The sequence below is a fragment of the Falco peregrinus genome, chromosome 4 (assembly GCF_023634155.1).
Source record: "Falco peregrinus isolate bFalPer1 chromosome 4, bFalPer1.pri, whole genome shotgun sequence".
Lineage (NCBI taxonomy): Eukaryota > Metazoa > Chordata > Aves > Falconiformes > Falconidae > Falco > Falco peregrinus.
This window is the reverse complement of record NC_073724.1, coordinates 46,269,237-46,283,782: the sequence shown is the minus strand read 5'-3', so window position 1 is coordinate 46,283,782 and position 14,546 is coordinate 46,269,237. Positions and strand designations below refer to the sequence as shown.

Genomic DNA, 14,546 nt, shown 5'->3' with positions numbered 1-14,546 from the left:
CATTTAATATAGGAGCAATATTTTGGAAGCATTATAAAACACATTTAAGATGGGTAGAGGTCAGCCCCCATGTACAGAATTAAGACAGGAAAGAATGAATGCTGACATGTGAATGAAGCTCTTCTAGGTTCCTTCGGAAATCACGGAGAAACTACAGCTGCCCCAAGGTAAATCACTTTGACCATGGGCACAACAAGCACTAACAAGCCCTAGGACCGGTCCTCTACCTCCACACTCACCATGCGCCACAAAAGAAACACAGGATGCAGTTACTCCATACATACATGGCTATCTCCTGTTAGACTGAGCTCCTGGGGGCAGCCCCCATGGAAGACTTTGGTGCTCATACTGCGCACAGCATAATAAGGGCCCTGGTACACAATGACGACATTTGGGTGCTACAGCAATACAAAAAAATAGCTCATTTCAATACCAAGTGCCTTCACTCTAAGTGTAACCTCAGTTGCCACACTGGTAAAGGTAAAATGTGATTAACATCTCCATTCAGTCTGATTCACATATCCACACCCACAAGTACACATGCATCAGGCACCCCTGTATAGGTTTGAAAATCAAAATAGCTGGTAAATATTGATTTCAAACAATTATGTCAAGAAAAAATACTTTTCTAAGTAAAAATCTTGATGAAATAATTTGCTTTACTTGAAATTATCTGGTTGCTATGAAGATCTTTTTTCATCCTTCTCTGTTTTCTCTGTTTCTGCATTTTGTCAGTAGAAAGGAGTGCAAAGGGAGGGAAACACAGGGGAGAAAGTAAAAAGGAATTTTTAATTTAAAAAGAAAAGTATAAATAAAGAATGAGAATTTTTATAGACTTTTTTAAAAGAAGGAATTTCCTTTTTTTCTCTTCTGAAAGGTTTCCTGTATTTTCAGCTATCTCTAAGATGTAATTAGCACCCAGACCTAACAAATAATTTACTTTTGTGGGCATTGTCCCTGTGAGTCTTTCAAAGCAGTCTCTATATGACAACAATAGAACAGGCTGGAGCACGTTCAAGTGATTCTCTCTGATCTTAGAAGAAGCCCTGAGTACTCAAATGAGAGCAATATGTGCGGCCAAAGAAGATATTTTTGAAAAAGCTGTATGCAAATTTGAATTATATGGCTCTCATTCATTTTAAGAAAATTCCTGTTATTGAACACACACATATTGGTTCAATATGTGTGGGTTAGAGTCAGCAGATGGTCAGTCGAGTATGGTGGAAACCAGGGGGGTAGCTTTCACTTCCATGCTATATTTTTATGCTGGCTTGTAAAGCTCTGCAGTACAATTTGACGAAGATGTAACAAGACAATCCAGCGCAACACTTAAAATGTCAGACTCCACCATCCTGCAGTCAGTGTGTCCACCCATAACCTGCTGCGCTCTGGTCTGAATTTAGAGCAAGGGAAGGAAACAGAACTGAAATATCTGTGGCATTCATTTCTTGGCAGATACGACAGCTCTTCAGCACTCCAAACTATTTTTATAGTTCCATACATCTTCAAAGTGCTGCTTTCTCCTCTTTTTTCTTCTTTTTTGACAATATGTTGGGCTCCAAACTGTATTTCTTTACTCTTTGCACAAATCCCAGCAAAGTGTTGGAGAAAAGGTTTGCTGCACAGGGCCCACAGTAGGCTACGCTGCAACTGGAGAAAAGCTGCGGCAGCACCTTGGGACATTGCAACCGGTTTGCATTGGAGCCAGCCTTGAGGCTTTGATGAGGCTCAGTGTGGGGGGACTAACTTTTAGGTACTTACTTGACAGCCGGCTTGAAAGCTCTGCGGTGAGGGATGTCATGCCGCTAGCCCTGCCGGGTGATATTGGCGTGGCAGGGTGCACGGAGGGGGTGGCAATGGAGCCCAGGTACTGGTAGGACTGGTCGTAGGACCATGGTGGAGATGGCTGTACTTGCCTTGTGTCTGCAATGAAAAAAAGACCTATAGGCTGTTTTGAATGATAAAACTTTGCAATCAAATATCTGAACGAAACTACATGGTGGAAATAGAAACTTAAATGCCAAGATAATTACATTTCAGTTCCATAATCCCCTTTGTCATGAGACCTTCAGATGAATTGCTTTCTAAAATATTATTTGTGCATCTGTGAGTTTTGTTCGGTTGATTTTTTTCTTGTGAAGCTTTTTGATATTTAACATTGATGATGGGCAGGTAAAAGCAGTCAGGGAAAAGCAGATTAAGCTTTCCAAAGTGAAAGATTATTCAATACAGAGATGCATTAGTATTTTGGGCTGTGTGTTCACAGCCCTTTTAGCCAAAAAGGCATGTTGTGTAAGGTACCAAGAAGATAAAAATATGGAACCATGAGTGTTTCTCTGCAAGCGTGTAAGTAGAGAGAAAAAAACAAGATGAAAATGTGTGTGTGTGTGTGTGAGAGAGAGAGAGAGATATGGAGAATGAAACTAGGGTCCTCCAGAAGGCAGCCTCCTAAGTGGATGAATAGGACTGGGGAATTTGACTTCCTCAGTCTTTTGAAAATCCCAGACTTAATGAAATGAACAGGTATTTTGTACATCTATTTTGTATAGACTAAAATACAGAAATACAATTCAGAATGATGGGTACATCTACTAGCAGTGGCTGAACTTCAGAAACAAAAAGCCTTACACCGACTCTATGGCACTGCTAAGATGAAAATGCAGGCACCCTACCAGTAGAAGATTTCTGTAGAAACTGCTCTTCTTGGAAGCAAAATCTCAAAATGCACAGATGCATAAAACATTTACGGAAGAAACACCTATTATTTTCTAGCCACATGACTACTTTTGCTGACATTTGAAATCACAGATGCACAGCAGGGAGTTTGTCCAAACCAGTTGCACCAATACAGAAACAACTCTTTTCTGCTCATTTCATCTTCGCATATTAAGCTGGCATTTTTCAGTGTATTGAAATGTCTTAATTTTTTTATAAGTCAAAGTGGGAAAGATTCCTCCCCCCTTACCTACCCAGAATTTTTAAAATTATTTTTAGTAAAATCTTTTCTACTTTCTTCAGCTCCAAGAGCTTTTTCCTGCAGCTTCATCTAGCTAACTGCCTTTTTGAAAAAACAAATGTGGGATGAACTGCATGCATTCAGATAAAACTGATACCAGCATGGAAGGGAAATTTCCCAAGTCTGAGATGAAGGACTTTGATCTTCCATCAGAAAGCTCATCTGGAAATTATTATTTTGTTGTGCTTTATGGAGATGAGTTTTGCATTTTGTTTGTTTCATCTGTTTAGAAGGGAAGATTTATACAAAACTCCAAGCATTTAAAAAATAACTAATGAAGCCACTTGCAGAATGAACTAAAGTCTTGTAACAATTTTTCTGCTGAGTAACATATTCAAATCCAGATATTATTAATATTTAATGTTTTTTCAGGCAGGCTTCCTTAAAAATAAGTTCAGTTGACTCATGCTGTTTTAAAAGCAACATCCAATTGCATTAAATGGACTTCAGTAGAAACAAACAAAGACATAGGCACAAAGCCTGTCTTATTCTGAATTACAACATCATCTCATTGTTAATGTATGGTCAGTGTGTATGAAAGATGACAGGGAGACAGATGAGGGAATTCAGTCTCCAGGGTTAGCATTAGGATAAATACCAAAAAGCATCAACAGAGTAAGCATTGTAATGACACGACACTGTGAGTTTCAATTCTGAAACGGGGTTAATTAAATCATTCTCCCTTATTTCAGCACACAATCCCATTGATTTCAGTTCAGCAATGCAGACGAGTACTAGAATTGTGATGCATGCGCTGGAGGCATCCCAGCCCAGGAATGGAAATTCCCCTGGCTAGTCCTCCTGCCCGGGGAGCCCTCAGTGTGCTCTGCCAAAGCTGATGCCACAGATGACAGAGCCTCCCCTCTGTCACCTCTCTTCCCAAGGGCTCTGTTCAACACTGCCACTGCAGAAGCCATTGAACCCCTTTGGCTGGAAGTGTTTTATCACCTGCTTTCAGGTGCTCTGTCCTTAGGTCTCAGCAGTACAGAGAAGAGGCGAAAAGTCTGTCTTCAGAGCAATCTGGGTATGTGTGAAGGGGGTGCTGCCACCCATCCTTGTTTTTCAGGCTGAAAGGAGAGAACGTTACTGTCTGTTTCCTCCTGTTACAAACTATCATTGCATAGCGGGGCAGCTCTGTCCGCCACTTTCCTCCTGTTTCTTACATTGCTAGCTCTTCAGGACAAGAGACCCGGTTCTATTCTGTACCTTGCCCAGCACACATAGGATCCTGGTCCATAAGTCAGCTCCAAGTGCAATAAACACATGAACAACAGTAAGAAGATGCAGAGAAGGTGCAGCAGCCGCCGCAGTGGCAGAAGAGGAAGCAAGACCTTGTCATGGATTTGCCAAACACTGACAAGACTACATTTAAATATCTTTTCTTTCTTTTAGTGCTACTAGAATTAGCTTTGTGCTGTGTCCCGACTAGAAACCGGATAATGGGCCAAGTACATGTCTAGAAACATCCCGAAAGAGACTACCGAGGTACCTGACCTGCCTCATCCATTTGCTGTTATTACTAACCTCTGGGGTACTTGAAACAGTGACAGACAGCCCGAGAGACCCCCATTATTAATCTCCTCATCCCATTAAGTCTTTCTTAAGTGAAAGTTCAAGCTACCAATCAATTTTCTGTCTTGGTACCTGTATTCCCAACCCCTGTATTTGCTCTTAAAGATTGGCTTTTTGACATCAGACTGCTTAACAAGTTGCAGTCTCTTCAGTGATGTTAATACAGTGCATTATACTACATACACATATTAAAGCAGGTTGTGCTGACTAACCCCAGGCATCACCTTTACAGTTTTTTAATAACAAGTGGACTGGGATAGCATGTTTATGGCACCATTTCAGTATCAAAAGGCAGAGTCAGCTCCCAGTAAAGGCAAGGTTTGCATTTCCAGCAGCTTCAGTAGGGTCTGGATCAGGGGCCCCCAACAGCATTTTATTTTTGTGCTATCTGCTTTTCTTCAGCTTTCAGGTTACCCAAAATTAAGCTGGAATGGGAATTTGCCACAGGACTAGGCTACAGAAAAAGGCCACAAGCTCTTTCTGAGTCCATCCCTTTCCTCTTTCAAAATGAAGAGGTACACACCTCAGAAGTTAGTGGCTTGGTATGGGGAACTGAATGTGTGGCTTTGTGTGGCTGAAGTTAATTTGGTGCAAATATGTTGCAAATAAAGGGGAGCTGCTTCCCAACTCAGAATGTCTGTGAAGAGCTTTGCAGGGAGAGCTGCTTCAACAAAGGGAAATAACAGGGTTTCGGATCCACACAGTTTTAAAGCCAAACAGGATTCCAAAATCATCTAAAAGCAGATCAAAATAGCATGAAACCAAAGAAGTTGCTCCAGTTGGCGATCTGTGCCCAATCCTCCCTGGTATTTCTCCCATTAGCAAGTACTTTCCATTTCTGCTTTTTATGGTGTGAGAAAATGTATTTAAAACATGAAAACAGTTATTAATTGCAATAAAGCACTCCAGGGCGAGAATTATGGTGCAATAATTCACACCTTGCTGTGTAGTCACGAGCTCTCGGCCTCTAGCCTCATGCCTAACGAGCTATTAAGCAGAAAGTATTGAACCATCTTTCATGCCTCGTCATGTTTTATTGCCGCAGAAAGGTTGCGTTCGGCTTGTTTTAAAAAGTTGTAATTAAGCTGTACAAATGTTGCATAATGTTTAATAGTTTAATGAAACGAGCCTCGGTTAGAGACTCGCTGGAAAGAGAAAAGGCCCGTCTCCCCGTTGCATGACGCTCCCTCTGGTCCCGGTATTTAGCATTTTGCCAGCCGTTTTCGCCGTGGAAAATGGAAAGCCTGGGAGGCGGCCGGCGGCTGCTGCGCCGAGCGGCGCGGCGGGCCCCGCGCATCAGTAGGTGGCGGTGCAGACCGGGCAACGGCGGCGGCCGGCGGCGCGTCCCGGGGCGGCCCAGCACGGCCGGCGGCTGCCGGGCCCCAGCGCCGGCGGGGAGCGCGGCGGCCCTCGGCACCCGCGGGGAACACCCGGCCCGGCGGAGCCCTCCCGGCGCCGTCACGGCCCTCCGTGCGACCTTGCCTAACACCGGAGAGTCGCTGCCACCCGGGACGCCGCCGGCGCGAACCGCAGCTCCGCTCTGCGCAGGCACTGCGCGGGAGTAGCATCTCCCTTAGGGGCAGCTCCGGGCTCCGCGGTTATCCGTCATAGTTTTGGCCGGGATACAGTTAATTTTCATCTCAGTAGCTGGTACAATGCTAGGTTTTGGGCTTAGTATGTCCGAAGAGATGTATACACCCAGACCCGAAGGTACCCTTGCTCAGCAGAACCGGCACGGTTAAGCAGGGCTAACAAACACCTGCTGGACAATGGAGTTGTCCTAGTGTGACACCGGGCATATTTTGGCTTCCAAAGTCATTACTGATAGTCAAACACAAACAGAGAAGAACTCCCTTCGTGCTCAGAGCGCAAGCTGATGGGTCAAGACCTCAGTCAAAACCACAGTGTTATCTCCTGGGCTGGCACAGAACATCCTTCTGTCTGAAAAACTGATTGTGAGTGTGCAGGACATAGAAATCACTGGGACATAATAAACATGAAGTCCTGGGGTGCTATTTCTATGTGACTCTCTTTCAGAGAGGGCACACACTGTAAAATGCAAAACACCACCCTCCTCTCCCTCCAGAAGAAAACACCGTGAAGCTGTCAGGCACTTGGAAGGTATAAATCAGCACGTTTCAGTGGGACTACAATGATTTATAGTACCGGGTCAGGACGTTGCTTGAGATGGTAGAAAAATGTCTGTCACCTCATTGTTTCTATATAACAAGTATAACAATCCATACCAAGCTGTCTAAAAGAAATCCCCTGCAAGATTTTATATTCTGATCAGAAAAGAAATTTTTTTAGCCATAGTAAAAGCTTTAAGCTTTGAATTCAAATTGAATAACGGGTCCCACTGTACCTATGAGCTGAAAGGAAAAATGCTCATGTGGATGCGCATGGCTTGCGCCGGGCTGGCTCTCGCACACCTCTGAATGTGTGTTATGCCCTTGGTGTGCAGAGGGAGACGGTTCTCTGTGTGTCACTGCAGGTCAGACATTGCTGCCTGCTCCCAGCCAAGAGGCGCTGCGTGGCCAAATCTCAGTATGATACAGCATGTTCCTGGAAGCTTCAGAAAGGAGCAGCAGGATGTGAGTCAGTACGCCGTGGCGCGAGGAGGGATGGCGGTGGAGCTGGCAGTGGCCTGGGAGGGAGCAGGTATGCCTTTGACTCAGCCGGCCTGCCCGCCTTTCCACCTTCCCCTTTCTGCCAAGCTGCACTTATGGACTGCCTGCGCGTCCTCTCTCCTCCCTCTCCCCTCTGCCTCAGAAATGACACCTGCCTGCTTGAAAGTAGAATTATCTGCACAAACTACCTTCTACAGGTGATTTTTCCCAAGCCAGGGTCAGGGGAGACACAGGAGTATCCCCCGAGTACCTCAAGTAGCTAATTAGACACCATCTATGTCAGTAACTGCCCCCCCATCCTCGGCATAGCAAGATGAATTGCGAAATAGCCACTGCTATTGCCAGACTTTTTTTCTCAAGTTGCAAAAAATTCTGTCAGTCATACGCAACAAACCCTGAAAGTCACATAGCATCGAGCTTTGCAATTCCTCCACCGTCCTGGCAAGCACTTTAAAGGCAGCAACTGGCAAAAGACATGGGGTGAATGAAAGTTGGGATTAGTTTACTGGTGTCAAACTCAGAGGCAGACAAGGAGAGAGTTGGATCCTTAACTGCTTTGAAAGGCTTTTCTGAGTCTGGGATTTGTCCATGCCCCCCCTCCCCCCCCCCGCCCCCTGCTCTCCCCATTTGCTAATCTTTCCAAAGGGAAACAGTTTTTACAGTGTGACTTTCCCTTCCTTTGAGTGTAAGGCAGGAATGGTCTTGATTAGACTTGTTCATTCAGAGAGGTGTCTTGCTTAATAGAGGAAATGGACTATAAGCACAGAAATACTCCATGTAGTTTTGCACTCAGGAGAGAGATGCCGCCTGCTTAAAAACTTCCATTTAGTCTTTCCTCCTCCCCCTCTTTGTCAACATCTCTTACGTGCCTGTGTATGCCTCTTCTTCCCACTTGCTTTCTCCCATTACCTTCTAGCCCCAGCAGCTTCAGGTGAAGGTGTGAGGAGGGCAAGGGACCATGATATGGTCCTGCATGAGTCTGACCTACTCTCTCTCTGAAGCAAGACATCTGAAATGACTCAATCCTCCTCCCTCTCTTGGGACCCAGCAAATCCTCAGCCTAATGCACCACCATGAAAAGGTGTGTCATCTCCCGGCAGCTGAAAGAATTAGTCAGTAGCTTAAATAAGGGGGACTTTCCAAAGGACAAGTTCATCACTGGCAGTGGCAGCAGCAGTACAAGGCTGGTATTCTCATACCTCTTAGCGCTGGAACATGAGGAGCTGGAAAATTACAGAGCAAACTGTAAAATTCCACCAGCAGCTACTTCACCCTGCAGGGTGGTTTTCCTCCATGTGCCAGGCTGTGGAAACCACTGTCACACCACAAAGCCACCTCCCAGCACAACAGCTGGGAGACCTGCAGGTTTCACAGAGGTGGGTGCGAGCTCTGATTTGCCTCCAGGGAAAGTTTTTCACAGCCTTCTAATATCCACTGGAAATTTATAGGAGATGAGCATTCACTCCTCTCCGTTGCCTTGATAAGCCCCTTTTAGATTGCTAACAGGTGACGGGACTTATTCTGGTTGAGAACAACAGTGACAGATATGTTGCATGTCTGGAAACTTTTAAGGTAGGCGGGTGGATGGAAGAGCCACCCAAATCCCCAGCTATTCTCTGGAAGAGAGAATACTTTGGCTGTGACCTCCTGCCTCAATGTTTGCTTTCATTTTATTTCAATATTACTGTGGTTTTGTGGAGTATTGCAGAGGCTAGAGAAGTTCTAGAGGCATTTGAGCCTCTAGAAAAAACACCTCCTGTGGGATAAGAGAATGAGGGAGCTCCTCCACACTGAGGCATCACACTCTTGAGAATAAAGAAGAAAAACATCAGCCTCAAGCAGAAACCTTTCAAAAAACAGTTGCTGAGGCTGTTTGTTCTAGCTGTGGTGCTTAAAGTTGATGCAGAACTTCCCAAAGCATGCTAGGTGCTGTATGTGCATACAGGAGGGTACTAGGCCCTGAGAAGGACTGCGTGTATAGTAAAGAAGACCATGGAAAACCTCAGCCAGGGAGTGATGTGATTAGGTGCTGGGGTGCAGAGCACCATTTCTGCTGTTCATTCAGTACTTTGCATTCAGTTTTTGTGCATCATCTACCCCTGACTCATCTCCTGTGTAAGCTCATTTCTTTCCAGCACTGCACTAGAAAGGGTCTTAAGGATGAAAATGATGCAGATCTGCCAGTGCCTATCAGTCCTCCGATGCTGACAGTAGTGAAAGACTGGAATTCTCATAGGAAGATTTTTTGCTAGCTTTTCTTTAGAAATAGATGTCAAGTAAGGGAGAAAACCAAATGAGTGCATCCTTACAGTTTGAATTTCCTTCACTCTCTTCTTGTCCATGTTAAGAAAGTCTGTGCTCCAGTGATAGATACCTGGAGATGATACCAAAGGCAGCAGGAGAAAACACCTGTTCTAGCTGTGTATATTTTGGGGACAGAAGGTGGAGAAGCGTGTTTATTCCTTCAAGTTCAAAGCTGCCTGAATGAGCTGCCTGGACTGGCAGAACCATATATGCACAGTGTGCCATAAAGAAAGTAACATTTTAGTAATGGCAACTGGCTGTGGTGTGGGGGTCCCCTAAAATACCTCTCAGGTCTCATTGTTAACTTGGTGCCAGAATCAGGAAGTGCAGACAACTCCAAATACTGGAGTGTGAAAATTCTGATTTCACAATCAGCATATGTGTTGCCCTAGCAGGTTAGTACATAAGCTGCTCAAATGAAATATAAACCATGTCTCCTCCTGAGTAAGCACACTCCTTCTGGGCTGGCGTCACTGCTGCTTTGAACATGGGCATTTCATTATAGGCAAACTGCAAAGTCTCTGGATGCCAGTGACACGCAGAAGTTGGAAAGCTGAGTTTTGCAAATTAAGGATGCATTGTTCTTTGTCTCCAGAGGTATGAGTCACCCTGGAGAGCTGCAGCTATTTGTTCAAGAGGGAGACTCCATTCCACCACCCGTCCTCCTCTTCCCTCCCTCTCTGCATCAACAAGGAATGAAGTAAAAGAATGCAACCTTGACCTTCCACTCGTTTGGCTCCCCTGGAGGAGATGGGCCGCCAGACTTGATGCCGCTGCAGTGTTCTCTCCTATCTCTAAGCGTACCGCTAAAGCACAAGCTGAAACAGTGTGGAAACCAGGGACAGATACCGCGCAGATGTCGGCGGTGAGCAGACCTCACCCTTCGTCCTGTTGTGCCCAGCCTGGGAGGTGGCGCGAAGCAGACAGCCCCATGGCTCGGGTGCAAGGATGCCGGTACAAGCACGTACACATGTGTACGTGCCCACACACATGTACACACACATACACTTGTCTACTTGCTGCATGGCACTGAGGTTCCCCTAGCTTCAGAGGTGCTAGGGAGAGAGCAGGTTGTGTGCTGCTGCTGGGAGGGTGTACGATCTGTGGTGACCTGCTCAGGGACCTATTGGGGGAGTTACTGCTGCTTTACCCATCTTTGTAAATCCAAACCTAGAAATCACATCTCTCCAAGTCTGGAGGGGAATTGCATGGGGACTGTGGCAATTTTCCCTGACCTGCTGCCACAGTTCGTATGACAAACCCTGCTGGACAACAGAGCACCTGTTCCTGTCCCGCTTGTCACCTCCCCAGCTTCTCCCTTCTGCTGTTCTAGGTCAAAGCTACTGCTCTTCTCTTTGACTTTCACTGAATCACTCTAGGTATGTAAATGCCTCCCAGATAATTAATTCCTTGATCCTCACGCTGCCCCCTGAGGAACGGTATTGCATTTGGAGAACCGATGCATGCAGAAATCAAGGCTTCAGTTCACCAGAGCACTCGGGGCACAGAGCTCAGTGCTCGGCTGAGTCAGAGCACATGCGAATTACCTGATGTCACCCCAGCAGGGAAAGTTCACCTGTAAAAACAGCTTGGGGGTGATGTATCTACTTTGTGCTAGTTAGCTCACATCCTGAAAGCAGTCTACCTGAAGTGTAGGGCTCAGGTGGGGTACAGTGCTCACTGAGAAGCAGGTCAATTAGCCCATCTCACTAACCTGCTGCTGGTGAAAGCAGCTGCTTCCAACCTGCCTTGGGCAGGTATATCACACCCTGGAAACACAGATGCAGAATGTGGTTGTTAATTGTGTACAAAGTGTAATGCTGCCTCCCGGTGTCCTGGCTCTTGGGGGAAGGTTCATCCCACCTGAGAGATCTACAATGTAGGTGTCTACCTCTGAGCTACTTGTCTAGACTCTAGACTTCATTGCCAACAGCGCAACACAGACACTTGTGGGGTGCAAGTCATTTCATCCTATGTGAGACATCTAAGCCAAGCCAGGCGGGTGAATCATGGCCAGTGAACAGCTGTTTCTCTCCCTGATTGCAAAGATACCGGACGACTGTGTCAGACAGAGGCACACAGAACACAGATGCCTAAAGTTAGGTGAAATGAATCCCAGCCTGATTACACCTCCAGAGTTTCTCTTTCATGGGGTGGAGCAAGACCAAAGGAAGTGGAAAGATATTTCCTGGGCCAGGACCTGGAAGTCACATTGGATCACTGTTCACAGACACAAGATTACTTGTGCCTTCCTCTCTAGGGCAATACCCTCCATGCCTGTGGGCTGGACCTGACCCTGCTGGGCTGGTTCTGACCCTGCTAGGCTGATGCTGGGAGGGGATGGCTGATACCCTGGTGCCCAGCCCTAGAGCCATTGCCTGTGTGGGACTCTGCCTTAGGGTGTTCAAGGCAGCAGTCATGAGTTCATGTCACAGTAGAACATTTCCTAGCTTTGCGTCTACATTTCAAGACAATTAAATATGGGGCTGAAAGTTTCTTGGATGGGTTATTCCCACCGGAAAACGATTTAAAAAAAGAGCAGAATTGAATGAGGAAGTCTCTGCAGTCCACTGGGAGACACGGTGATAAAGGGATGACTATAGCATGGCCTCAGGTATCTTACAGGTTGCTCCTGGTGATGTGAACTAATTACTCCATATTAAAGTCCTTTAGCCTACAGATAAACAAAAAGTCCTCATCAATCTCTTCTTTTACACTTTCAATGCTTCCTCCTGTTTTTCAACATGAAAACAGTGGAAGAAAAAACTTACTCTCTGGAGCTGATAGTCATTTTATCCACCACAAAACACTGACCTTGATGTGAACTAATTAGGATTGCAATAGATTATTAATACAAGTCAGTAAGGTGGAGTTTTGTCAGTATAAAAGAGGCCTTTGAAGATAACAGCCATTTACACTTTCATGATCTCATCCCAAGTGTTCAGAAGAAAGCCTATAAACTAATAAAGTAGAATTCACCCAGGGGCACTCTGCACACACAGTGGAGTGTCACCCTCCAAAACCTTATTCAGGATGGCAAATGACATCTGCTTGGATTCTTTTAAATTCTAACACAAATCAGGATTAAAACAACTTTTGGTAATAAGCAGATCTCTGATGATCTAAAGACACACTGGTTCATTTTATTGACTTAGAGAAAGTAAGTGACATATCAAATACAACCTTCATACTTTAACAACTGAGGTCACCTTGAGAAAAATGATACTGAGCCCAGTGGTATGAAACCTCTCTCCGAAGTGCAGCTTTGATTTACAAGGTGAAGTAAGGTCTTCTTCATGTGAACATATATTTGTAAAGTCAGTTTGACTTAGAACGATGCACAGATTTTTTTAAAAAGGAGGTAACTAAGAAACTGTTGCTCATTATAGTACTAAACTAAAACAGACTTGTTGAAAACTCTATTAAATGATCTGCTTCTCTAAACTGTCAAGCTGGTTTTGAGGAGATCTGCAAAACCGAAATGGAAAATGAGTCAAGCCCAGAAGTATGTGCTGAAAGCCCCAGCTCACTGGGTTGTCAGGGGCATTCAGTCCAGAAATACATCTAAAATACTGTTTAAGAAATGCTTTGCTTCCTTTACGAAATCCCTTGGCACTTGCTGTGTAGCCGAGGAATGCAGCATCCTGCTGCGCTGCAGCCATCACCGATTCCACCCGACCTATGGCCCTGGCGGGTGGCAGCAAGACATCTCCCCTGACTCCCCTCTGAATCCGAGAGGCTGGAGGAATATAGCCAGGGGAAGCAGGATTAAAAGGAAGGTACTCATCTCCTTGCTCAACCTTTTGCCACAGTTGTGGGAGCAGGAGTGCTCAAGACAAGACATACACTAGGTCCAGCTCCGCTTGCGTGTTTGCTCTGCTGGCCATATTTAAATGTTATAATGATTGATTTCAGAGCAAGCCAGATCTAAATCTGAAGGGCAAAAGATGCAGGCAGCATGAGCTTTGAAGTTAAAAGTGCTTCTCTCTTTAATGCTACTGAAGATGCCGAGCAGAAGCTCAGCAAATCAACCCACAGAGAAACTGTTGCAAGGCTGAAGACCCTCTGTAGTACTTCCAAAGCAAGGTGTCAAAAATGACACCCCTGAATAAGAAGGTGCAAGGCTTTGCACATGCAGGGTTCAGGCAGCAATGCCCTGGATGCACGCTTTTCCTCAGGGGGGTTGGGGAGGGGTCTGCCCCAAACAGGGAGGATACGCCTGTGCCATCCATGGAGGAGATGGAGGCACCTGTGCCACCCATGGTGGCAATGCCTGGAGGAGACCCGGGGGAAGACTGCTGGCGCCCCAACTCCCGTACACCTCCCTGCCCCTTCTCCTGGAGCTCTTCCTGCAGAAGACCTGGGACAACCAGGCTGCTCCGAAACACGCACTGTGGCCTCAAAGTTTGTGTACCCACATCCCAATCAAAATCTCTGGTTTGTGTGCAGGTAGGTGCTACCAGAATGGGTGGAGTAAGGAATAACAGTGTTGAAGGAAAACTGTAATCCAGTATAGAAAAGAAGTGTCAACACATGTCAAATGTTGCAAAATGTCCCAGTGTGGAAGAAATAAAGTAATTCCCAGTATTAACTGACAAACAGCTTTTGTGTTGCCAGACTGAGGAAGATTTCTTTTTGGAATAGTAAATGTGTGATGTTTCATACAAACAACAGTTTTGTTTCACTTTCTGACTAAACATCTTAAAAGTTAACCTTTAATATGCTAAACACTTCTGAACGGCTTGAAAAGTCTAGCTTGCTATAACCTCTTTTGAAATTACACCCTGTGACTAGCCCGCCTGCTCAAAAATATAATGTAAAATTATTGTCCTCTGTTAGCAGTTACAAACATATAAAACACTGACACATAAAAAACTTTTTAGAAACGTAGCCAAACACAGCTAAACCCCACTGAATGTGCTGAACTGAGCAGTTTTAGACAAATGTGGCATGGAAAGTAAGATCACAAGTCATCATTATAAGCAAAAGGAACTTTTTTCCATTTGAGAAAGGGTAAACATAAT

The 14,546-nt window shown here is 45.3% G+C and overlaps 1 protein-coding gene across 8 annotated transcripts in view; it reads right to left on the bottom strand.

Moving 5' to 3' along the window:
* Window positions 1-14,546, bottom strand: part of RUNX1 (RUNX family transcription factor 1) — a 176,341-nt gene that overhangs the window by 7,307 nt on the left and 154,488 nt on the right. For 4 of the 8 annotated variants that reach the window (XM_013299007.3, XM_027786334.2, XM_055803119.1 and 1 more), the window contains one exon: window positions 1,762-1,923. The exons of 1 other annotated variant lie outside the window; for it this stretch is intronic. In XM_013299007.3, the coding sequence (XP_013154461.2) occupies window positions 1,762-1,923 (162 nt within the window). Of the gene's footprint in view, window positions 1-1,761; window positions 1,942-14,546 lie in introns of all 8 variants that reach the window. 3 more of the 8 variants (XM_055803116.1, XM_055803113.1, XM_055803117.1) reach the window with 1 other exon arrangement.